The 26,796-nt window shown below is 39.0% G+C and overlaps 1 protein-coding gene across 1 annotated transcript in view; it reads left to right on the forward strand.

The window, feature by feature from the left end:
* LOC150083757 (STAM-binding protein) overlaps window positions 1-26,796 on the forward strand; it is a 144,707-nt gene that overhangs the window by 52,712 nt on the left and 65,199 nt on the right. Inside the window, exons 5-7 of the mRNA XM_090377459.1 lie at window positions 95-405; window positions 10,089-10,287; window positions 10,382-10,519. Coding sequence (XP_090233585.1) covers window positions 95-405; window positions 10,089-10,287; window positions 10,382-10,519 — 648 coding nt within the window. The remainder of the gene's footprint in view (window positions 1-94; window positions 406-10,088; window positions 10,288-10,381; window positions 10,520-26,796) is intronic.

Genomic DNA, 26,796 nt, shown 5'->3' on the forward strand with positions numbered 1-26,796 from the left:
TACTGAATGGTATTTAATGAGCTAAAGTTATTGCTGTTTCAACTGCAGTAAGTAAAATCTGCAAATTTTATTTATTTCTTTATTTTTGTCATAGAAAAGGCAAGAGCAGGAAGAGAAATTTGAAAGGCAGAGATTACAAGAGGAAGCAAAGAAAAGACAAAAGGAGGAAGATGAAAGGAGAAGGTTTGAGCAAGAGAAACAGTGGAGACTTGCCCAAGAAAGAGAAAAACAGAAACAGATGGGTGGAGAAATTAATTTAGAATCAGATATTTTCTTTCCGATGCCTGGTATTCACATTGGCTCCTTATCCACTGCTGAGCAAGGCGAAGCTCCAGAAAATTTAACAGATCAGGTTTCGGTACACAATTCTTCCCTTGCCAAAACTTTTGGAGGTGCTCAACAAGAGTGAGTTCAAAGTTACACTTTATTTTTTATTATTATTTTTTTATTTTTTATTTAGATAAGATTATTGTATATGATATAAATTCAAAACCAATTGAAGATCATTTCTTACATTTTTTTAATTTTTATAATTGTATATTGAAATTGTTAAATACAACTGTTAATATGAAAGTGAAAAAAATGCAAAATTTCTTATTAATGTTTTCCCTTATGCCTTATTTATGCATTCCTGGGGAGGACTAGCAAAGAAATAGATAAAAGTACCACTAGGTTGCAGTGATTACAGGATATTGATAGGATTTACATAAAGGTGTAATTGCTGTCACGTGTGAAGGGAAGAGCTTTTACTTTTGTAAAGGCGGTTTGGATTGCCTTAGACAGTTTTTAAATTATGTGCAATGCGACCAGCTGATGACGTTACCAACAGCAGATTATAAATGAGAAGCATTTAGGGACGTAATCATAGACACTACTAGGCTCTTTATACCAAGTGTATAAAGAGATCACACTGTAGATGTACAGTATTCTCTGTTTTCAAATTCCACACTGGTCAGGTCAGGTCAGCTGAAGTCAGTGCCTGCAGATCCCACACCACGCCTCAGAAGAGAGTTATGATGTCAGCAAGGCAGTGGAGAGCCTGTCAGAACAACACGCACTATACATGTACTCAGTCCACCTGCACACCTTGTCATACTTATACATACACAGGTACACATTTTTTTTTATGACGTATATGTAGGGCAGTCTGATTTACCACATAACACTACATTCTCTCACACATTTGTCATCATACAACTAGACAGGAAATTAGCATTAGTAGAGGCATATGATGCAAGAAAGCAAGTTTATATAGCAGCAAATTAAGCTGTCAACTTCAGCAACAGCAGATGGAATTTTGTTTCAGCAATCAGCCACCTGCTGACTAAAGGAAAATTTCTGCATGTCTAATCTACAACTGTTTTTCCTCAGTTTGAATTTATGTCCCCCTCAGATGGAAAATCTGAGCGAGAGGAAAAATCCCATCAGCATTGAGCCTGCTCAACCCATTCAAGGCCTTATACACCTCAATCAGATAACCTCGCAGGTGACTAGTCTTCAGACTCTGCAATTTGCAGAACTTTGCCTTTCTTGATAAGAGGATTCCATCGTTCACCTCAGCAAACTGTGCCCTTCTCTGTACTCGTTCCAGCAGCTCTACATCTTTCCAAAAATGAGGCCTCCAGACCTGTATGCAGTACTCAGGTTGTGGCCTGACCATTGCCTTATACAAGGGGATAATCACCTCCTTATCACTGCTAGCAAAATTCCTATATCATTGACAAGACCCCATAAGCTACACTGCAGCCTGTTTGCACTGATAAGAAAATTTCACATATGACTGCACAATTACCCCCAGGGCTTTTTCATACTTCACTACCCTGAGTGTAATACCACCCAGTTGGCATGTTACACTGGGGTTACTGCTACCCATATGTAGTACATTGCATTTGTCAATGTTAGACTTCAGTTGCAACCTCTCAGCCCATCTGCTCAACTTTTCCAGATCCTGTTGCCGTAGCGTACCATCCTTACTGTCATTAACCCTACCATCCTTCGTATCGACTGCAAACTTTGACATGAAGCCCGATATACCTTCATCAATATTATTGATAAATACAGAACACAACAATGTGCCCAACACGGACCCCTGGGGGGACACCACTAATAACATTAGTCCACAAAGAGCAGTGTTCATTGATTACCATTCTCTGTCTTCTCCCACTCAACCATTCCATTACCCATAGCAACAACTTGCTCTTAATACCATACCGCTCCAACTTGTACAGTAGTCTTCCATGTGCAACAGCATCAAAAGGTTTCCTAAAATCCAAGTATATGATATCAAAATTTTTTGCATCCAGTTCCGTTGTGACCACATCATAGTATCCAATCAATTTGTCAGACAAGATTTGCCCTTAACAAAACTGTGCTGTGTCTGAACTATAACCGCAGACTTGTCTAGATGATCCCCCAGTGCTTCCTTAACCAGTGAGTCCATTATTTTCCCCTGAACAGAAGTTAAACTAATAGGACTGTAATTACTTTTGTCACCCTTTGGTCCCCCTTTGTGAATTGAGGATACATTTGCACAACTCCAGTCCATCAGGACTTCTCCTGAGTCCAAGGATGTCCTCATAATCATGGCTGGGGGCCTGCTTACTTCCTTTGTGGAATTATTTAATATAACTGGATAGTGGCGCATTATGGCCACAAATGCCAATGTGCCTAAAAATTCCCAAACAAACAAACAAACAAACCATATAACTGGAGAGATCCCATCCACCTGAGGTGCCTTTTTTATCTTTAACTTCAACAATTTCTCCTCCATTTTTCTTTAAGTTATTACAAAATCATTTAACTCCCTGTTAGAGTTTGATTAGCCTCCACTTCCCTACAGAATTCTCATGTGTGAATGTAGATGCAAAATACTCATTCAGTTTGTCAGCTACCTGAGCAGAATAATAACAATCGATCCATCAATATCAAGTGGATTAATGTGATTCATCCCCTTCCTTCTAGAGTTTATATAAGTAAAGAAGTCTTTGCTGTTTTTCTTTGCATCCTTTGCCAAAGATTTCTCATAATCTGTCTTTGTTTGCCTAACCTCCTTTGTGACTTGATTACATACTAGCTTATATTTATTATAGGCTTCTGCGTCACGTGATAATTTATATGCATCCCATGCATTTTTCTTCTCTGCCACAAGTCTGATTAGTTCATCTGACATCCATTTGGGCCTAAACCTACAACAGTATTTCTTAGTTGAAACAAAAAAGCTCAGTAGCTTCCAAGATTAATTCCCTGAATGGATCCCATTTAGAATTTGCTGTTGGTAACATCATCAGTTGGTCCCACTGTATAGAACTTAAAAACTGCTGAGACCACTGTAGTTTTCTTTATGAAAGCAAAAACCCTTCCCTTTACCCCTGATGGTAGTTACATCTTTGAGTAAATCCCACATCAGTACACTCTGATCACTGCCACCTAGATATGGACAATACCAAGATAATAATGTTGTTGTTTTTTTGTATATATAATACTGGCCACAAGCATTTACTTGGTCACTACATAGTTTACAGAGATAAACTTGCCATTCACACACATTTAAAAATTTAAGCTGCAAAAATAATTATTTATTTATTTATATATATATAAAATAGGGTACAATGTAAATAATTTACCTTGTTGGACATTCTCATGCATTCACCATTTTTCACAGACTTATCCTACTCATTACAGCACCCAAAACAGGACAGCACACACACACACACACACTTTTTTTTGGAAATCCAAACACTAGAGGTATTAGAACCTATAGTACTTAGCACCATGCATGGGTTGGAGGTTGAGAAGAAGATATTTGTTGACATTAGACTTGAACTTCTGCAGACAGTAATTTTCAGGAAATACGTATGAAGGAAGATTGTTCCAGAAAACGGCAGTTGAATGAATAAATGAGGAAGATGAAAAGTCGGTTCTGTGAGTTTGAAGTTGGACAGTAAATGGATGTTGACTGGTGGTGGCACTTGTTCGGACTGTTTTGAAAGAGAGAGCAGGAATTATAGAAGCTAATTCAAAAGAACAGTGCCCATGGAAGTATCTGTAGAAGAGGCATGCAGCAGAAACCATACATCTATGAGAAAAAGTGGAGAGATGCTGTTAGAGATGAGCCATTAATTAACCTAACTGCCCTCTTCTGAATGGAATCTAAAAGCCTGAGAGAGGTTTTGTGGGCACCCACAAATAGATGTGTGGAAATTCCTTTAGTCAGCGGGTGGTTAATTGCTGGAACAAGCTTACATCTGTTGTTGTGGAAGTTATAGGTTAAATAAATTTCAGGAGGAACTGGACAAACATTTAGAGGGGATTGTTTTGTAAATTTTTTTTTTTTTTTTTTTGGCTGATGCTGCATAAGCTCATACACTTGTTTTCTTGCATCACATGCCCCTACTACTACTACTACTACTACCCCCCAAAGATGAAGGAACAATATTCCATGGTAGGGTGGATTTGCGATTTGTACAGAGTGAACAGCTATTTGGAAGAAAAATAATGCCAAGAGCAAAAGAGAAACCCAAGTTTTTTGGATGCAAAGGAAGCAATGTTTGTAATGTGCTTGTGCCAAGAGGGATTAGAGGTCAGGGTTATCCCAAAAAGAGATATATCATCTTGCCTAGAAATTGGAATGTCACCAAAGATAAGCATAGGAGCAGAAGAATCCTTTTTGCAAGATATAAGACAGGACTGAATTTTAGAAGGATTGAAGTCAACTAAGTTGTCTTTGTCCCACTGGAGGCCGACCGGGCTAGCCGAGTGGGTACAGTACCTGCCCGGCAACCCAAAGGTCGCGGGTTCGATTCCCGCCTCGGGCTTGGATCAAAAGTACTGCAAAAACCTTGGGAGGTGCAATATGGCCACAGAAGCCGATGCGCCAACAACTACCAAATCAAATCAATCAAATCCCACTGGAGAATTACCTGGAGATCGAAATTTAAGGATTTTGTAGCAGATATTTGAGAAGTTGAAGCTGATGGAGCAGGGCAAGGTTTCTCAAAATGGAAAGTGAAATGAGATGTACTATCATCGGCAAAACTATGGATAGGATTTCCAGTCAATGGAAGAAGGTCATTAATATACAAGAGGAAAAGAGTGGAGGAAAGAACTGAACCTTGGGGGGGGGGACACAAGCATTAGTGGAGAAGTTTGAAGATAGAGAGCCATCTACCATCACCCTCAGTGAGTGATCAGAGAGAAAACTGGATAACCATTTTAACTTGGACTAAACAGGATCTAGATAATTTGGGCAGATAAGAAGTGGCAACTACAGTTTAACCTTGACAAATGCAAAGTACTGCATATAGGTAGAAGTAACCCCAGAGAAACGTACCAACTGTGTGGTACTACACTTAAGGTGGTAGAAAATGAAAAAGACCTGTGAGTAATTGTGCAGTCAGATATGAAGTTTTCTGAGCAATGCAGACAGGCTGCCAGGACAGGTTATGGGGTTTTGTCAATGATATATAGGAATTTTGCTAGCAGGGAGGAGGAGGTGATTGTCCCTCTGTATAAGGCAATGGTTAGGCCACGCCTTGAGTACTGCGTACAGGTCTGGAGGCCTCATTTTAGGAAGGATGTAGATTTACTTGAGTGTGTAAAGAGAAGGGCAACAAGATTGGTGAGGGGAATGAAGGGATCCTCTTACCAGAAAGGCTTAAGTTCTGCAAATTGCAGTGGCTGGAGACTAGGCACCTGCGTGGTGATCTGATTGAGGTGTATAAGGCCTTGAATGGGTTGAGCACGCTGAATTCTGATGGGATCCTTCCACTTGTTCAGATTACGAAACTAAGGGGGCATAAATTCAAATTAAGAAAGGACAGATGTAGAATAGATGTGCGGAAATTTGCCTTTAGCCAGCGGGTGGTTAATTGATGGAACAAACTTCCATCTATCGTTGTGGAAGTTGATAGGTTGAATAAATTTAAGGAGGAACTGGACAGGAATTTGAAGGGAATGGTGTGATTTTTTTTTTTTGGCTGAAGCTGCATAAGCTCATACACTTGCTTTCTTGCATCACATGCCACTACTACTACCAATTAGAAAAAACAGTTGGCAAACCATAAGATGGAAGCTTGTTTAGAAGACCTTTATTCTAAACATGATCGAAAGCCTTTGAGATGTCAAGAGAAACTGCTTGTGTTAATGTCCGAATATCACAAGTGGATCGCCACGACGGAATCCATACTGGTGATCATTGATCAGATGCAAGGTTTCTAGATAGTTTAAAAGTTAGCAGTTAATTGATTTCTCCATTACTTTTGAAAGAGTAGAATTAATTGCAATGGGATGATAATTGGATGTGACGGATTTGTTACCCTTTTTTGGAACTGGCTGGATATGAGCAAATTTCCAAGCAGAACGAAAAAACACCTTTGGAATAAGAAAGTGAAACAGGAGTAAGTTTGGGAGTGCAGGTTTTGAGAACAAGTGGACAAATACCATCAGGACCGGGTGCCTCCATAGCTAGTTGGGAAGGAGCAGCAGTGCATAGCACACGCTTCTTGATTAGACCGGGGTTCGAGCTTGCCCGTCACCACCAAATACGGAGGATGCGGAAAGGTCAGGGAATGAACAGCGCATATTCCCAGAGCAATATGGCCTTAGTTGTTAATGCTCCTAAAAACCAAATAACAAACAAACAAACAAACCATCAGGACCTGGAGCTTTCTTAGCATCAAGATTTATCAAAATCCTTTTGACGGAAGACCACAGGAGGCATTGAATGGAGTGTGCTGGGAATGGTGGGAAGTGTTTTACCAAGATCATTAATACATGAGTTGGAAGAAAAATGGGATGCTAGCAGGTCAGCTTTATCCTTAGCTGAAGTGACAATAGAACCAACTGGTTTTGACAGAGGTGGGAGTAGAGATTGGCAGAAGTTGCGTCAAATATCTTTGGCAAGAGACCAGAATGTTTGGCTACCATTAGGGCAAGAAGCAAGTTTTTTACCCTTAGCCTATTCAAACTCTAGTTTGGACTGGTTAATAACTGCTTTACAATTATTGCGAGCTTTGGTGTAGACAGAAAATAAAACTGAAAAATTTGAATCAAGCCAATTACGATATGCAACATTCTTCTCTTGAACAGCCTTAGCACATTTATTGGAAAACCAAGGTTTAGATAAAGAACAAGATTTTAAAGTGCGGTGTGGAATAAAGGATTCCATTCATACAAGAATAATTTCACTGACACAATTCTGAGCAAATGTTGACATCAGAAGTTTTGAAACAGTAATCCAACCAAGGAAAAGAAGAAAAGAAATCTCGCAGGTCATACCAATTTGCATTCTTGTAATGCCAAGCAACAAGAGTTTGGGAATAGCCATGAGATAAAGGCTCCATTGGAGAAGAGACAATCGCCAAGTTGTGATTAGAGGTGCCTAAAGGACCACTCACTTTGACCATGTACTTAGAAGGGTTGTTTGTTTGAAAAAGATCAAGCTTGTTGGCTGTATGGTTAGGAAGTGGACACATTTCACACTTCTTTTGCTAATTTATTTATTCAAATATACTTAATGAGGGAAACAAAAACGTTTATATTCTTGCATTCAATTGCACACATTTGTACATTCACTCACATTCTGGAATTGAGACCACATTCAGAGAGTAAAATAATCATTATCCCTCACATATTCTCACTGGCACAAGCTTTGACTCGCATCCGGCATGGACATGAAATCCCCGACTATGCATGGACTGTCATACATGCTTACTGTCATTCATGCAGTTACATATTGGGGGAAGTTACTATTGTTCATACATACCTCGAAATGCACTCAAACAAGTACCAGCTCTCTATCACGTCCAGCAACTCAGACATGAATAAAGAGCTCCAACCATGCATAGCCCGTCAAACATCCTTGCCATCGAACATTCACATGTTCATACAGCCCAAACTCATAGCCAACTCAGCCAGGGGAGGAATACATACTCATGTACCCTAAAACATGCACACATTCACATAACTATACCTGCATATACTCATGAACGTACACCCATGCAATCAATAACATTTACTCATGTCATTCATTTATACTAATATTCAAAAACACATTACATTTATGAAATAAATAACTTCTATCAATTTTTATCATAGGCACCTTAGCTGTATGGGAAACACATTGCAACAGGCCAAACTCGTTGAGGTAAGGTGAAACTACCTATGTGGAGGGATGTCACAATCTGCGATGTTATAGCATGGTTATTTCTCCTTAACTCAATGATTTTTTGAGCAAAGTTGCACAAGGCCATATAGTGCATCTCATCAGAGTAGTGTTTCCAAATTCCCGACAGATATTAACCTTCAGAATTTGGGAACGAGAAACTGGAATTCTTGGGAATTCCCTAAATCATAAGTTATCTGTATTTTTCATACCATTTTAATTACGTAATTTTAAATACTAATGAGTGACCATAATAATAAACAGTGAATCATTTTTCTGTGATAGGTTTATACTAAAAGTTTGAGGTTTTCTGTAAAAAAAAAAAAAAAAAAAAAATATATATATATATATATATATATAATAAATGCATGATTTATTATTATTATGAACCAATATATTGTGACAAGATTATATATTTCAATAACATATAAAAGTGATTTCTACTTGATATAGACATTTGATAATAGAAAACATTAAAAGGGAGCAGTAACACAAAATAAATACCAAATAAAAATCATTTAAAAAAATTGAAAAATAATAACACAAATATTGAATATTTAAAAGTTATCAATCTTAAAATGAAATTTTAAAACCGACAAATCATTGATTGCCCTATCCAATAGCCTTGATCTTTGTTTCGTGACAAATATTACAGAAAAATTTCTTTCATTTTACATTGATGGTCAAATTTTTAAGAGTGCATCCGAAAGCATCTTCAAGTTGGGCATTAGGGTACATGTTGCTTCATATAAGCTTATTTCCTTTTTTAACGATGAAATCATTTTGTCCGCTTGCCCTGATTTTGGTTTTGCTATTGAAATCGATATTGCTTTTGCTAATTCAGATTTTAGGTCAATTTCTGATTTTATGTCGAAGTATTCCACAACAACATTCACATCTTCTCTTTGCATTTCTTCTGCATATTTTCCTTTAAAAAGTCTTTACATTAATGATTTTTCCAATCCAGTTATTTCATTCTTGTTTGCCAACGCAAAAAAAGTTGGCCTTTTCCACCTCATATAAACAACTAACATTGCTTAAATATTTAATGAGGGATACTAGATCTTTATTCCTGCATTTAAGCAATTCATTTCTAATTTCTTTTAAAAGTATACTGCTCAAAGCAGAATTCTGTTTTTCCAAATTACTAAAAAGAAACTTAAAAATTCCTTCACTTGTTAAAAGATTTTCATCATGATTACTTAATGCCTCAACTGCTAATCAAACAGGTTTTGAGCAATTTAACATATCTCTCGCAATTTCATAATATTCCTCTTTCCATAAGTGATGGAGCTTCAGCTGTCGTAAAACAATTTTTATTGGATTTAGGATCTTTAAAAATCTTTCGATCATTCTTTCTAACGTGGTCCAGCGTGTTTTACAGTCCAAAATGACTTGTAGTTCCATTTTTTCACTCTTGATTATTTCCTGCTGCAAAAGGGAATTTCTTGCTAGAGAATATTTAAACAGTTTTACAATTTTTCTTATACTAAAAATTTCTTTTTTTTTTTTTTTTTTTTTTGGCTGATGCTGCATAAGCTTGCTTTCTTGCATCGAATGCCTATGCTAATGCTAAAAAAAGGATATTTCAATTCGATCCTTTTGAAACTGGTCCTGTCTGATTTTCTGTAAAATAGAGTATACTGCATTCATAGTCATCTTCAACAGTGCTCACATTTCTAGACAGGAACACATTTCTTTACTTGGGTTAACTTCCGCTTTTTTTTTTTTTTTTTTTTTTGTATAAATATATCACAAATATTACTTTCTCCACATGCAGAGAACTAGAGTTTCTGTTTTGCTTCTGCCAGTTTTTTTTTTTTTTTTTTGCTCATCCATTAACAATTTCTGCAGTTATTTGTATTAGAATTAGATAATAAAATTTATAATAAAAAATGCCAAATATTTGACACATTTTATTTTTTAGTACAAGCAGCCCAGCCATTCCATTTGTTGACCGAAGTACAAAACCTCGATCTGTACTGAGTCCAGGACCAGATACAGACCATGTTCATGGCTTAAGAACTATATCTGTGCCAACAGGATTAATGGGAAGCTTTTTAAGATTAGCACAACCAAATACTGATAAGAATATTGAAACATGCGGGATTTTATCAGGAAAATTGGTTAGTATACATGTTATTATATATAATTGTCACTTTTTGTGAAGTTAAAAAAAAAAGAAGAAGAAGATATATAAGCATAAATTTCTACTTTCAGTCTCAGAATAAATTTTCTGTTACCCATTTGCTGGTACCAAAGCAAACTGGTACATCAGACTCTTGCACCACAGACAATGAAGAAGACATCTTTAATTATCAAGATAAGCATGACCTTATCACATTAGGATGGATACATGTAAGTGTCAAGGTATTTTAATTATTTATTTATTATTTATTTTTTTTTTCAGCAAAAACTGAATATATTGACACATATGACCCATTATATCATTGATTCACTTGTATCTCAGATCATGTCAAATATTGTTCTTATAGCTGCCTGTATTTTTCAGAAATTTCAAAAATAAGTTCTGTGATTAATTTCATATTTTCTTAATTTACATGTTACGTGTTTTTGAATAATTAGATGGTAAGGTTTGGTGCTTTAGCATTAGCATTAGCATTAGTAGAGGCATTTGATGCAAGAAAGCAAGCTTATGCAGCATCAGCCAAAAAAAAAAAAACCCACTTCCACTTCACCCCTCTATTCGTTCAAAATACCTGTCCAGCTGAGCCTTAAACTTATTTAGGCTATCAACCTCCACCACAAGGGATGGCAGTCTGTTCCACCAACCAACCACCCGCTGGCTAAAGGCAAATTTCCGCACGTCTATCCTACATCTGTCTTTCCTCAATTTGAATTTATGCCCTCTCAGGTGATTTTTCTGAGTTAGAGGAAGAATCCCATCAGCATTGAGCATGCTTAAACCATTCAAGGCTTTATACACCTCTATCAGATCACCTCGGTGGTGCCTAGTCTCCAGACACTGTAATTTGCAAAACTTAAGCCTTTCTTCGTAAGAGCACCCCTTTGTTCCATTCACTAATCTTGTTGCCCTTCTCTGTACTCGTTCCAGCAGCTCTACATCCTTCTTGAAATGAGGCCTCCAGACCTGTATACAGTACTCTAGGTGTGGCCTGACCATTGCCTTATACAATGGAATAATCACCTCCTTATCTCTGCTGGAAAAATTCCTGTATATCATTGACAATACTCCATGAGCTACTCTTGCAGCCCGTCTGCACTGCTCAGTGAACTTCATATCTGCCTGCACAATCACCCCCAAGTCCCTTTCATTCTCTACCACTGTCAGTGTAGTACCACAGTGTTGATACGTTGCTCTGGGGTTGCTGTTTCCCATGTGTAGTACTTTACATTTGTCAATGTTAAACTTCATTTGCCACCTCTCAGCCCATCTGCTCAACCTTTCCAGATCCTGTTGCAGCAGCATAGTGTCAGTAGTGTCCTTGACAACCCTGCCAACCTTTGTATCATCTGCAAATTTGGACATTAAGCTTGATATACCATCATCAATATCATTTATAAATACAGAAAACAATAATGGACCCAACACTGAGCCCTGAGGGACTCCACTAATAACATTAGTCCACGATGAGCAGTGTCCATTGATTACCACTCTCTGTCTTCTCTCCCTCAACCACCCCTTTATCCATAGCAGCAATTTGCCTCCAATGTCACACTGCTCCAATTTGTGTAGCAGTCTTCCATGTGCAACAGTATCAAAAGCCTTTCTAAGATCCAAGTATATAATATCAAAGTTATTCCTTGCATCCAGTTCTTTTGTGACTGCATCACAGTATCCATTCAAGTTGGTCAGGCAAGACTTCCCCTTAACAAAACCATGCTGTGTCTGAGCTATAACTGAAGTCTTGTCTAAATGATCCTGCAGTGCTTCTTTAACCAGTGCCTCCATTAATTTTCCTGGAACAGAAGTTAAGCTCACAGGTCTATAATTACTTGTGTCAGCCTTTGATCCTCCTTTGTGAATTGGGGTCACATTTGCACATTTCCAGTCTATGGGTACCTCCCCTGAGTCCAAGGAAGCTCTCATAATTATGGCTAAGGGTTTGCTTACTTCCTTTGCTGCCTCCTTTAATATAACTGGATAGATCCCATCCACCCCGGGTGCCTTTCTTGTGTTTATCTTCAGCAGTTTCTCCTCCACTTTACTCCCAGTTATTTCAAGATTCTGTAGCTGACTGCTAGAGTTGAATACACCTCTGGCATTCCCCTTGCTGAATAACTCCTCATGTGTGAATGTCGATGCAAAATATTCATTTAGTTTGTTAGCTACCTGAGCAGGATCATCAACAGTTGACCCATCAATATCAAGTGGACCAATCTGATTCATCCCCTTCCTTCTAGAGTTTACATAAGTAAAGAACTCTTTGCTGTTTTTCTTTGCATCCCTTGCCAAGGATTTCTCGTAATCTGCCTTCGCCTGCCTAACCTCCTTTGTAACTTGGTTGCATATCAACTTGTATCTATCATAGGCTTCTGTGTCATGTGTTAATTTGTAAGTATCCCATGCATTTTTCTTCTCTGCCATATGCCTCATTAGTTCATCTGACATCCATTTTGGCCTAAACCTTGATCAATATTTCTTAGTTGGTATGTAAAGCCTAGTAGCTTCCAAGATAAGTTCTTTGAATGCTTCCCATTGTGAATTTGCTGTTGGTAACATCATCAGTTGGTCCCACTGTATAGAATTTAAATACTGTCTCAGTCCATCGTAGTCGTCTTTACGGAAGCAATAACCCTTCCCTTTACCCCTAATGGTAGTTACCTCTTTCAGTAACTCCCACTTCAGCACACTGTGATCACTGCCACCTAGTGGTTCATTTATCTGCAGATTCTTAATGCATGAAGAATCACTGCTGATAATCAAATCAAGAGTATTACTCCCTCTAGTTGCCTCCCGAACATGCTGATGTAGAAAACAATCATCCAATAAATCCACAAAAGCCCTGCTAGTGTGTGAGTAACCAGCCCCCAAATTCCAGTCAATATCTGGGAAATTAAAATCTCCCATTATAAGACTCTCTGATTTACTGGCCCACTCTATTTCCCTGTACAGTTCCTTATTATACTCATCAGAGTCATTAGGCCTATAGCACACTCCTACTCTCAATTTTGATCTCCCAATGCTTATGTCACACCAAACTGACTCAACACTGCACTGTCCAGTGATGTCGACTGGCTTCACTTCCTTGGTTTTTATGTGTTTCTTAACTAATAGCATAACCCCTCCCCCCTTCCTATCCTGTCTATCCTTTCTGTAGACGTTGTACTCCCCAAATTGCAGTTCTGCATCCCTTATATCTGTGTGACACCACGTCTCTGATATCCCAACAATATCTGCCTTTGATGTTTTGAGCAATACCTCAAATTCATCAAATTTATTTACTAAACTCCTAGCATTGGTGTACATGCAAGTATACCTGCACCTGTTTCTATTCTTAGCTACCCTAACACAACCCATGTGTTTACTTGTACCGCAATGGCTCCCAGCAGTCTCTGAAATACCATGCATCTTGTTTTTCAGGCTTCTGCTCATTCTAATAGAAGCAGTGCAAGAATCTCTTTCACCTCTGCCAGTGGCTACTGTCAATCTATTGGTCTTTGTCTCCCCCCAAGCTAGCAGTTTTCCGACCCACCTAACACTGCCTCGATAGCATCAGCAAATATTCTTGCACCCTTTCTATTTAAGTGTATCCCATCCCTGTAGAAGCAATCTCTCCTGTTAACAAGTACAGTCCAGGCTGAAAAAAATTCTACCCCTTGAGCCTTGCACAATCTTTCCAGGGCCGAATTGATCGACAAGGCTCTCATCATATACTCCCTCCTATCGTGTCTGGGCAGAATTGCAGACACTTTCAAATTCAACCCTAATTCTCGGCTTTTGTTCAACAGTGACCTGTACTTGTTAAGTAATTCTGCCGGTCTCCTACTCTTAATATTATTAGTGCCAACGTGTACAACTATATCACCTTTTGTGCCCTTAAAAGATGATATTCGCTCTACAACGTCATCAACCTTTGCCCCTGGCAGACATACCCTGGTTCTGTTCCACCTATCTTTTTTACAAAGCATGTTCCCCGTTTCCCTGACAATAGAGTCACCAACAACTACTAGTTCCTTCGGGACCAGCGCATTCTGCCTTGGGGGTTGTCTCTGTGTCACGCGATGCTCAAGTGCAAGCTCTGGCGTTGATGTGGGCAGCTGAGAGCTTGATGGGCCCCTCAATTTAGTTCCTTCGAGGGCATCCACCCTGTCCTTCAAGCTCTCATATAGACCCACAAGAACGCCGAGTTGTTGCCTGATATCGATACACTTCTAGTAGTATAATAGATTTTAAACAGAAGAATGGATTTAGAAAAAAGCGGTGCTCACCAGGATTAAACAAACATTTAGGGAACAATATGGCTTTTGTTCAAATTAACTCAAATTACAGTTCTGATCACACTCCATGAAAATGTCGAAAAGGTCAGAGATTGGGTTCATTCAGATAGATGATTGACTGTGAAAATAATCACTAAAAATTAACATACACTTTTAGTGATTATGGACAGACAACGCCAGTCACATAAAATCAGACATGCAGATACCTTACACAGATTTAACACGCATCATACATAGCAATGTTTGAAAAAAATGGCTATCCATTTGGCAGGGAGAAAAAAGCAATAAGCTTTTTCAGATTAAAAATGATCACAAGAAGTGGATATCAAGCCAAAGAGGCAATAGAAAGGAAGAAGTAGTACTTGCCAGAATTCGAATAGGACATACTTACCTAACTCATAGTTATTTACTCACTCAGGATGACCCTCCACTATGCAGCAACTGTCAAACTCAACTCACAGTAAAACGCTTGATCATTGAATGCCCATTATATCTGAGAGAACGAAAAACAGCTTTCTCTTCACATCTATATTCTTCTAATAAACTTACTTTACAACAGATTCTCGGAGACCGACAAGATATTAATGATGTTTTTACCTTCCTCAAAATGATAAACAAATATCATCTGATCTGAATCCTTTTATTTAATATAACAATCATGTACCAAATAATTGAAATAGGTGCATTATGGCCTTAGTAGCCCTTGCACCAATAAATCCAACAAACAACAACAACATGGACAGATAATACAAACTTAATTAGCATATAATAATAATATTGTTAGGAAATCAAGAAAAAAAAATAATTTAAAAATTTCACACCTGCACTGAGATACTTTCTTGGGAAACATATAGAACTCAAATTAATGAAAATGATATGGTTATTTTCCGCACTGAAAAGGTACATCCTTTATTGTTATGTAATTTTTGGTTATTTAGTGTACACTGAATTTTCCCCATTCTTCCCACTTTCTTAATTATTACTTTTATGCAAATTATCCACAACCTTTATCTAATTTATTCAGAGATTCTTGAAGATTTTTCATGCTGCTGTTTAGCAGTACATTGTCATCACCATAAAATAATAATCCACTTATTACATCTCCCACATTAGACTTTGTCATTTAGTAGTTACAACCTTTTATTAAATGGCCTATGAAAATTATAAAAAGAATTGTAGATGAAGTGTCACCCTCCCTCACTCCAGATTTATTATGTCATCTATTTGGCTGAGTTTTTTTTGATATACCAAGGAGTGAAATTCCAGTAATTTTGTATCATCTTAAGATTACACTGAATAAGATCTGAGCATACTACCTGACCTCTACATATATAATTCCATAATTAATTTTAAGTGTTTTATAGTGCTTAATTGCAATTTAATTGCTTAATTAAATAATGTATTGAACACTTAAATTGGTAATTGTAAATAATTTTGAGTACAAAATTGGCATGCAAATAATACATCTAACTTGTATCTTTAGTAACAATTTCTAGCTTTACAAAAATTTTGTGTTCATTATTCATATTTTTTTTTTTTTTTTTAATTCTTGGTTTATAAACTGATAGACTTCATATGATTGTCATTGCAGATATGACTTAGATATAGCACTAAAGGAGAATGGCAAAATTACTTAACAAGTATAGGTCGCTGTTGAAAAAAAAAAACCATGAATTAGGTTTGAATTTGAAAGTGTCAATTCTGCCCAGAAACGATAAAAGGGAGTATATGATGAGAACCTTGTCAATTAATTTGGCTGGAGACATTGTGCAAGCCTCATGGGGTTAGAATTTTTCTCAGTGTGGTCTGTGCTTGTTAATAGGAGAGATTGCTTCTACAGGGATGGGATACACTTAAATTGAAAGGGTGCAAGAATATTATCTGGTGCTATCAAGGCAGTGTTAGGTGGGTCAGAAAACTGCTAACTCAAAGAAGGGATACAAAGAGTAATAGATTAACAGTAGCTGATGGTAGAGGTAAAAGTGAATCTTTCACTGTTTCTATTGGAATGGGCAACAGCATGTAAAGCAGGGTGCCGTGGGAGTCATCGCAGAACAAGTAAATACATGGGTTGTGTTGGGGTAGCTAGGAATAAGAACAGGTGCATGTGTACACCAATGCTAGGAGTTTAGTAAATAAATTCAATGAATTTGAGGTGCTGGTCAAAACATCAAAGGCAGATATTATGAGTACAGATATTATGATCTTAATGAGTACAGTTGTTCACTGTACTCATTAAGAAACACATAAAATCTATGGAAGTGCATCCAGTTGACATGAATGGACAGTGCAATGTTGAATCAGTTTGGTGTGACTTAAGCACTGTAAAAGCAAAATTGAGAGTAGGAGTGTGTAATAGGCGTAATGACTCTAATGAGTACAGTGAACAACTGTACAGCGAAATAGAGTGGGCTAGTAAATCAGGTTGTTTTGTAATGAGAGATTTTAACTTCCCAGATATTGACTGGAACTTGTTTGATGGTCACTCACACACTAGCAAGGATTTTGTGGATTTATTGGATTATTGTTTTCTACAGCAGCATGTCTGAGAGGCAACCAGAGGGAGTAATACTCTTGATCTGATTATCAGTAGTGATTCTTCATGCATCTAGAATCTGCAGATAAAGGAACCACTAAGTGACAGTGATCACAGTGTGCTGATGTGGGATTTACTCAAAGATGTAACTACCTTCAGGGGTAAAGGGAAGGGTTTTTGCTTTTGTAAAGGTGACTATTGTGGCTTGATACACTTTTTAGATTCTATACAGTTGGAACAAACTGATGATGTTACCAACAGCAAATTCTAAATGGGAAGCATTCAAAGAATTACCACTTAGTTGGTACTTTTCATACCAACTAAGAATTATTGTTCAAGGTTTAGAATGGATGTCAAATGAGCTAATGAGACTCATGACAGAGAATAAAAATGCATTGGATGCATATAAATTATCAGGTAACACAGAAGCCTGTGATAGATATAAGCTGTCTGTAATCAAGTCACAAAGTAGGTTAGGCAAGCAAAGGCAGATAAATCTTTGGCAAAAGATGCAAAAAAAAAAAAAAAAAACAGCAAAGAGGTGTTTACTTATCTAAACTCTAGAAGGAAGGAGATGAATCAGATTGGTCCACTTTATAAGTTGTTAATGCGTCTAAACACTAGTGACGGTCGTGTTCCAAGCCGCTAAGTGGATTTTTCTTATTTATTGATTTGAAATTATTGTTTTTCTAAAACTTTTGATTTAAATTTAGTAGTATAACATTATTTTGTGATTTTTTGATTAATTTGGTGTATTTATTCTTTACTCGGCCTTGTAAAAGTATCGGTAAGGGTTTCCACGTGTTCGTAACTACCGCTACCGTTATTAACTTTCCCGCCATTGTGATACCGTACTAGATATACCGTAGGTTATATACCGTACTAGATAGCGTTAGTTGAACTTCGTTAGCAGTTAAATTGTACGTTTAAATAAATACATATAACGACTTAGATTACAAACGTAATATAATTAATAACATAACATAATTAATTATAATTAATTAATAAATTAATAGAATCATGACTCAGACCAGAGCAGCAAAGCAAAAGGCTCAAGCTAATGGAAGCGCTGTGGCTCAGAGCAGAACTGAGGGGGGCAGTTGTCCTCTGACTCACAGCCTTATAAAATGCACTGTTTGCTTGATGTTTGCAGAGCAATCGGGTACGGGACATGATACTGCCAAGGGGGATGTCTTTGTGTGTGCGCGATGCAAGGAGTGTATCGATATCAGGCAAAAACTCGGCGTTCTTTTGGGCCTATATGAGAGCTTGAAGGACAGGGTGGATGCCCTCGAAGAAACTAAATTGAGGGGCCCATCAAGCTCTCAGCTGCCCACATCAACGCCAGAGCTTGCACTTGGGCATCGCGTGACACAGAGACAACCCCCAAGGCAGAATGCGCTGGTCCCGAAGGAACTAGTAGTTGTTGGTGACTCTATTGTCAGGGAAACGGGGAACATGCTTTGTAAAAAAGATAGGTGGAACAGGACCAGGGTATGTCTGCCAGGGGCAAAGGTTGATGACGTTGTAGAGCGAATATCATCTTTTAAGGGCACAAAAGGTGATATAGTTGTACACGTTGGCACTAATAATATTAAGAGTAGGAGACCGGCAGAATTACTTAACAAGTACAGGTCACTGTTGAACAAAAGCCGAGAATTAGGGTTGAATTTGAAAGTGTCTGCAATTCTGCCCAGACACGATAGGAGGGAGTATATGATGAGAGCCTTGTCGATCAATTCGGCCCTGGAAAGATTGTGCAAGGCTCAAGGGGTAGAATTTTTTTCAGCCTGGACTGTACTTGTTAACAGGAGAGATTGCTTCTACAGGGATGGGATACACTTAAATAGAAAGGGTGCAAGAATATTTGCTGATGCTATCGAGGCAGTGTTAGGTGGGTCGGAAAACTGCTAGCTTGGGGGGAGACAAAGACCAATAGATTGACAGTAGCCACTGGCAGAGGTGAAAGAGATTCTTGCACTGCTTCTATTAGAATGAGCAGAAGCCTGAAAAACAAGATGCATGGTATTTCAGAGACTGCTGGGAGCCATTGTGGTACAAGTAAACACATGGGTTGTGTTAGGGTAGCTAAGAATAGAAACAGGTGCAGGTATACTTGCGTGTACACCAATGCTAGGAGTTTAGTAAATAAATTTGATGAATTTGAGGTATTGCTCAAAACATCGAAGGCAGATATTGTTGGGATATCAGAGACGTGGTGTCACACAGATATAAGGGATGCGGAACTGCAATTTGGGGAGTACAACGTCTACAGAAAGGATAGACAGGATAGGAAGGGGGGAGGTGTTATGCTATTAGTTAAGAAACACATAAAAACCAAGGAAGTGAAGCCAGTCGACATCGCTGGACAGTGCAGTGTGGAGTCAGTTTGGTGTGACATAAACATTGGGAGATCAAAATTGAGAGTAGGAGTGTGCTATAGGCCTAATGACTCTGATGAGTATAATAAGGAACTGTACAGGGAAATAGAGTGGGCCAGTAAATCAGAGTGTCTTATAATGGGAGATTTTAATTTCCCAGATATTGACTGGAATTTGGGGGCTGGATATTCACACACTAGCAGGGCTTTTGTGGATTTATTGGATGATTGTTTTCTACATCAGCATGTTCGGGAGGCAACCAGAGGGAGTAATACTCTTGATTTGATTATCAGCAGTGATTCTTCATGCATTAAGAATCTGCAGATAAATGAACCACTAGGTGGCAGTGAACACAGTGTGCTGAAGTGGGATTTACTCAAAGAGGTAACTACCATTAGGGGTAAAGGGAAGGGTTATTGCTTCCGTAAAGGCGACTACGATGGACTGAGACAGTATTTAAATTCTATACAGTGGGACCAACTGATGATGTTACCAACAGCAAATTCAAAATGGGAAGCATTCAAAGAACTTATCTTGGAAGCTACTAGGCTTTACATACCAACTAAGAAATATTGTTCAAGGTTTAGGCCAAAATGGATGTCAGATGAACTAATGAGGCATATGGCAGAGAAGAAAAATGCATGGGATACTTACAAATTAACACATGACACAGAAGCCTATGATAGATACAAGTTGATATGCAACCAAGTTACAAAGGAAGTTAGGCAGGCGAAGGCAGATTACGAGAAATCCTTGGCAAGGGATGCAAAGAAAAACAGCAAAGAGTTCTTTACTTATGTAAACTCTGGAAGGAAAGGGATGAATCAGATTGGTCCACTTGATATTGATGGGTCAAGTGTTGATGATCCTGCTCAGGTGGCTAACAAACTAAATGAATATTTTGCATCGACATTCACACATGAGGAGTTATTCAGCGAGGGGAATGCCAGAGGTGTATTCAACTCTAGCAGTAAGTTACAGAATCTTGAAATAACTGGGAGTAAAGTGGAGGAGAAATTGTTGAAGATAAACACAAGAAAGGCACCCGGGGTGGATGGGATCTATCCAGTTATATTAAAGGAGGCAGCAAAGGAAGTAAGCAAACCCTTAGCCATAATTATGAGAGCTTCCTTGGACTCAGGGGAGGTACCCATAGACTGGAAATGTGCAAATGTGACCCCAATTCACAAAGGAGGATCAAAGGCTGACACAAGTAATTATAGACCTGTGAGCTTAACTTCTGTTCCAGGAAAATTAATGGAGGCACTGGTTAAAGACGCACTGCAGGATCATTTAGACAAGACTTCAGTTATAGCTCAGACACAGCATGGTTTTGTTACGGGGAAGTCTTGCCTGACCAACTTGATTGGATACTATGATGCAGTCACAAAAGAACTGGATGCAGGGAATAACTTTGATATTATATACTTGGATCTTAGAAAGGCTTTTGATACTGTTGCACATGGAAGACTGCTACACAAATTGGAGCAGTGTGACATTGGAGGCAAATTGCTGCTATGGATAAAGGGGTGGTTGAGGGGGAGAAGACAGAGAGTGGTAATCAATGGACACTGCTCATCGTGGACTGATGTTATTAGTGGAGTCCCTCAGGGCTCAGTGTTGGGTCCATTATTGTTTTCTGTATTTATAAATGATATTGATGATGGTATATCGGGATTAATGTCCAAGTTTGCAGACGATACAAAGGTTGGCAGGGTTGTCAAGGACACTACTGACACTATGCTGCTGCAACAGGATCTGGAAAGGTTGAGCAGATGGGCTGAGAGGTGGCAAATGAAGTTTAACATTGACAAATGTAAAGTACTACACATGGGAAACAGCAACCCCAGAGCAACGTATCAACTCTGTGGTACAACACTGACAGTGGTAGAGAATGAAAGGGACTTGGGGGTGGTTGTGCAGGCAGATATGAAGTTCTCTGAGCAGTGCAGACGGGCTGCAAGAGTAGCTCATGGAGTATTGTCAATGATATACAGGAATTTTTCCAGCAGGGATAAGGAGGTGATTATTCCATTGTATAAGGCGATGGTCAGGCCACACCTAGAGTACTGTATAGAGGTCTGGAGGCCTCATTTCAAGAAGGATGTAGAGCTGCTGGAATGAGTACAGAGAAGGGCAACAAGATTAGTGAATGGAACAAAGGGGTGCTCTTACGAAGAAAGGCTTAAGTTTTGCAAATTACAGTGTCTGGAGACTAGGCACCAGCGAGGTGATCTGATAGAGGTGTATAAAGCCTTGAATGGTTTAAGCATGCTCAATGCTGATGGGATTCTTCCTCTAGCTCAGAATAATCACCTGAGAGGGCATAAATTCAAATTGAGGAAAGACAGATGTAGGATAGACGTGCGGAAATTTGTCTTTAGCCAGCGGGTGGTTGGTTGGTGGAACAGACTTCCATCCCTTGTGGTGGAGGTTGATAGCCTAAATAAGTTTAAGGCTCAGCTGGACAGGTATTTTGAACGAACAGAGGGGTGAAGTGGAAGTGGTTTTTTTTTTTTTTTTTTGGCTGATGCTGCATAAGCTTGCTTTCTTGCATCAAATGCCTCTACTAATGCTAATGCTAATGCTAATATTGATGGTTCGACTCTTAATCCTGCTCAGGTAGCTGATAAACTGAATGAGTATTTTGCATCTACATTCACACATGAAAAGCTATTCAGTGAGGGGAATGCCAGATGTTTATCAAACTCCGGCAGGGAACTAAAGGATTTTGTAATATCCGAGAGCAAAGTGGAGGAGAAATTGTTGAAGTTAAACATAAGGAAAGCACCTGGGGTGGATGGGAGATATCCAGTTATATTAAAGGGGGGGGCAAAGGAAGTAATCAAACCTGAGCCATAATTATGAGAGCTCCCGTGGACTGGAGATGTGCAAATATCACCCTAATTCACAAAGGGGGATCAAAGGGTGACATGATTAATTATAGACCTGTCGGTTTAACTTCTGTCCAGGGAAATTAATGGAGGCACTTGTTAAAGAAGCACTGCATGATCATCTAGACAAGACTGCAGTTATAGTTCAGACACAACATGAGTTTGTTAAATGGAACTTGTCTGACCCATTTGATTGGATACTACGATGAGGTCACAGAGGAACTGATTGGAAAAATTAAATTTGATATCATATTACCATTAGTAGAGGAATACGATACAAGAAAGCAAACTTATGCAGCATCAGCCAAAAAAAAAAAAACAACCCTCCCATTTCAACCCTCCATTCGTTCCAAATGCCTATCCAGCGCAGCCTTAAATTTATTTAGGCTGTCAACTTCCACAACAAAAGATGGAAGTCTGTTCCACCAATCAAGTACCCTCTAGCTTAAAGGCAAATTTCCGTACATCTATACAAGTCTTTCCTCACTTTGAATCTATGTCCCCCCAGGTTCTTAATCTGAGCAAGAGGAAGAATCCCATCACCATTCAGCTTGCTCAACCCATTCAAGCCCTTATACACCTCAGTCAGATCACCGCGCAGGTGCCTACTCTCCAGGCACTGCAATTTGCAGAACCATGCCTTTCTTGGTAAGAGCACCCCTTTTTTCCCCTCACCAATCTTGTTGCCCTTCTTTGTACTTGTTCTAGCAATTCTACATCCTTCCTAAAATGAGGCCTCCAGACCTGTACACAGTACTCTAGGTATGGCCTGACTATTGCCTTGTATAACGGGGTAATTACATCCCTGTCCCTGCTAGCAAAATTCCTATATATATCATTGACAAGACTCCATGACCTGCCCTGGCAGCCCATCTCCACTGCTCAGCGGACTTCATATTTGAGTGCACAGTTACCCCCAGGTCTTTTTCACTTTCCACTTCTCTGAGTTTAGTACCACACAGTTGGTACGTTTCTCTTCGGTTATTGCTACCCATATGCAGTACTTTGCATTTGTCAATGTTAAACTTCAGTTGCCACTTCTCAGCCCATTTGCCCAACTTATCTAGATCTAGTTGGAGTAGCATACTGTCTTTACTGTCGTTAACAACCCTGACAACCTTTGTATCATCTGCAAACTTGGACATTAATCCCTGATATACCTTCATCAATATTGATAAATATACAAAACAACAGTGGGCCCAACATTGAACCCTGGGGAACTGCACTAATAACATTTGTCCATGAAGAGCAGTGTCCATTGATTACCACCCTCTGTCGTTCCCCATTCAACCATCCCTTTATCCGGCCCCGAGTGCCAAGCGATATTAGTGACCACAGCGCCTTTTCATAGTGATTATCTGATACGCTTTACTGTATATACGTTTCTCCTGAGTTTCGCAAGTCCGTTAACTCTTGAGCATTATAATTGAATAGATCTCTCATATTATATAACCCAGAAAGGAAAGTACCTTTCTTTAACCCCCTTTTTTATTTTTCGTTAATACTAACCTTCACTTCGCTTGGGTCACTAGGCGGCACCGCTCTTGCCTCCACGTGGCGGGGCTGGTAACCTGGGAGAAAAAGGTAATCTCCCGGGGCCAAAAAGAGCACGTCATGAGTAAATCAAACTCTGACTTATCTGGGCTGCCAGATGCACCCCAGTCAACAAAAAAGAAAGACAGTTCTATTGCAGGAACTTCAAAACGGCAGAAAACTGACTCTGACATCTATCCTATCCCAGCTTTCCTGATCATGCACTCAACTGGTGAAAATGCAATTGGCAAAATCTCGCCATTTAGGGTGCAGAAGGAATTAGAAAGCAGAGCTGGAACTCCTAAGTCTGTAAAAAGACTTAGGTCAGGAGATATTCTGATCGAGACCTCTAATAGTAAACACTCAGAGCGGCTCTTGAATATTAATCTCTTTGCTGGAATACCAGTTACTGTGACACCCCACAGATCACTGAACACCTCTAAAGGAGTGATTTCTGATTGGGATTTAATAGATGTATCCGAAGAGGAGATGCTTGAAGAACTTAAAGAAGAAGGCGTTATACAGGTCAAGAGAATTTCCACCAGAAAAGAAGGAGTTCTGACTCCTACACGTAATCTCATTTTGACCTTTAATACACCACATCGCCCAGCATCCATTAAGGCTGGATATCTCGTCTGTAATGTCAGACCTTATATTCCAAATCCCCTACGGTGTTTCCGATGCCAGAAGTACGGACATTCCCAGACAGCTTGCCGGGGAACTCCTGCTTGTGCAAAGTGCGGGTCAGTTGATCACAACTGCGAAGCCTGTACTGCACCCCAACCGATATGCCCAAACTGCAAAAAAGATCATCCCGCTTACGCTAGAACATGTGAACGCTGGAAAACTGAGAAACTTATTCAGATTTATAAAACCAATCATAACGTGTCCTATCAAGAAGCTAAGCGAAATATCTCACCACCAAACCTTGCAAATAGATCTACGTATGCTCATATCACCAAAAAATTCCAATCAACCGCATCGCAAACTGATCTAACAGTACCCCCAAAAGAGTCTTTCTCGAACTATGTAAAAACACTGTTCAATACAACTGAAACTCAGGCAGTCAATACGCCTATTTCTGTACCAATCGAAAATCACCACTCCCCGGATGAAGGGCACAAAGAAAAACAAATCGTAACTACTCACCAACAGGAAATGGATACTAAGGAAATACCCCCAGATGACCCGGTCCTACACATTTTTGTAGAAGAAGACATGTAAACAGAAAGGCCCTACTTTCGAAAGAAAGACAAAAACAAGAGCGAAAAACAGAGAACCTCAGCACCAAGAAAACGCTCGGAAAGTCTAACTAGAGATAAACAATGAACACAATAATTCAATGGAATTGTCGTGGTTTCCGTGCCAATATTAATGACCTATACAACCTTATCTCTAAATACACACCAATATGTCTCTGCCTCCAAGAGACATATTTCAAACCTCAAGACACACCAAAACTGTCTTATTACAATATCTTTAGAAAAGATAGAACTGATCAAAATACTGCACATGGTGGAGTAGCTGTTATAACAAACCCATTTGTTCCTGTCAAACAGGTCTTACTAAACTCTCCTCTCGAGGCAATAGCGGTCCGTGTAGCTGCTGACATCCATATTACAATCTGCTCCTTATATATTCCACCAAGCTATCCCATCCAACAAAATGATCTAAACAACCTCATAGCTCAACTCCCCACACCTTTCCTCATTCTGGGAGACTTAAATGGTCATCACACACTATGGGGTAACAACAATATTGACCAAAGAGGAAAACTAATTGAAAAATGTTTAGATGATAACAACCTTCTCCTTCTAAATGACGGCTCACCTACTTACGTTCACCTTCCTTCTGGAACATATACTGCAATAGACCTGTCTATCTGTTCTGCAACTTTGTATCCTACTCTAAAGTGGACGGCAAACAATGATCCACTGCATAGTGATCACTTTCCCATTACAATTGAATTAGTAAATAAACCCTCTTATCAACTTACTAGAATTCCTCGGTGGCTAATTGATAAAGCAGACTGGGAGATGTATAAAAAATTAGCTAAAGTGGACCCTGAAATTATACAAAAATCCCCAACCAAGGAAGCGGTTGAGTATGTCACAAAAACTATACTACACGCAGCAGGACAAGCTATACCAAAATCCTCCTCAAAATTACCTGTACACCCAAAAATATGGTGGAATGACGAATGCCGTGCAGCAAAAAGAGATCAAAATAAAGCTTGGAATACTTTTAGGCGCTATCCAACCACAGCTAATCTCATTCAGTTTAAACGCGTTAGAGCAAGAGCCAGGTATGTTAGACGCAGTAATAAAAAGGCCGCTTGGATTCGCTTCACTTCAACCATCAATCAAGCAACTCCCACACACAAAATTTGGAAAACAATTAGGAAAATGAGTGGTAAATATCAAACGACACCTCAGCCTATCATGGAATGGAGAGGGCAGAACATTTCTGACCCCGCCCAAATTGCCAATATACTAGGAGAAACTTTTGCCAAAACATCAGCAACAGAAAGTTACATACCAGCCTTCAGAAGATTCAAAGCAAATTCAGAAAAACAAAAGTTAAACTTTTCTTCAAAAGCAGAAGAACAATATAACTTACCATTCACTATCCACGAACTACATAGAACCTTGTCAACATCTAGGCGTAGCGCTGTAGGACCAGATAATATCCATTATTCAATGATACAGGAACTAAGTGCTGAATCACTGCAGTCACTTCTTGATCTGTTCAATAGGCTCTACCGGGAAGACACATTCCCTGAGCAATGGCACCACGCTACAGTCCTTGCATTCCTTAAACCTGGAAAAGACCCGACAAACCCTACTAGCTATAGACCCATTGCTTTGA

This window comes from Mastigoproctus giganteus, chromosome 7, assembly GCF_048544385.1.
Source record: "Mastigoproctus giganteus isolate SK-2022 chromosome 7, ASM4854438v1, whole genome shotgun sequence".
Lineage (NCBI taxonomy): Eukaryota > Metazoa > Arthropoda > Arachnida > Uropygi > Thelyphonidae > Mastigoproctus > Mastigoproctus giganteus.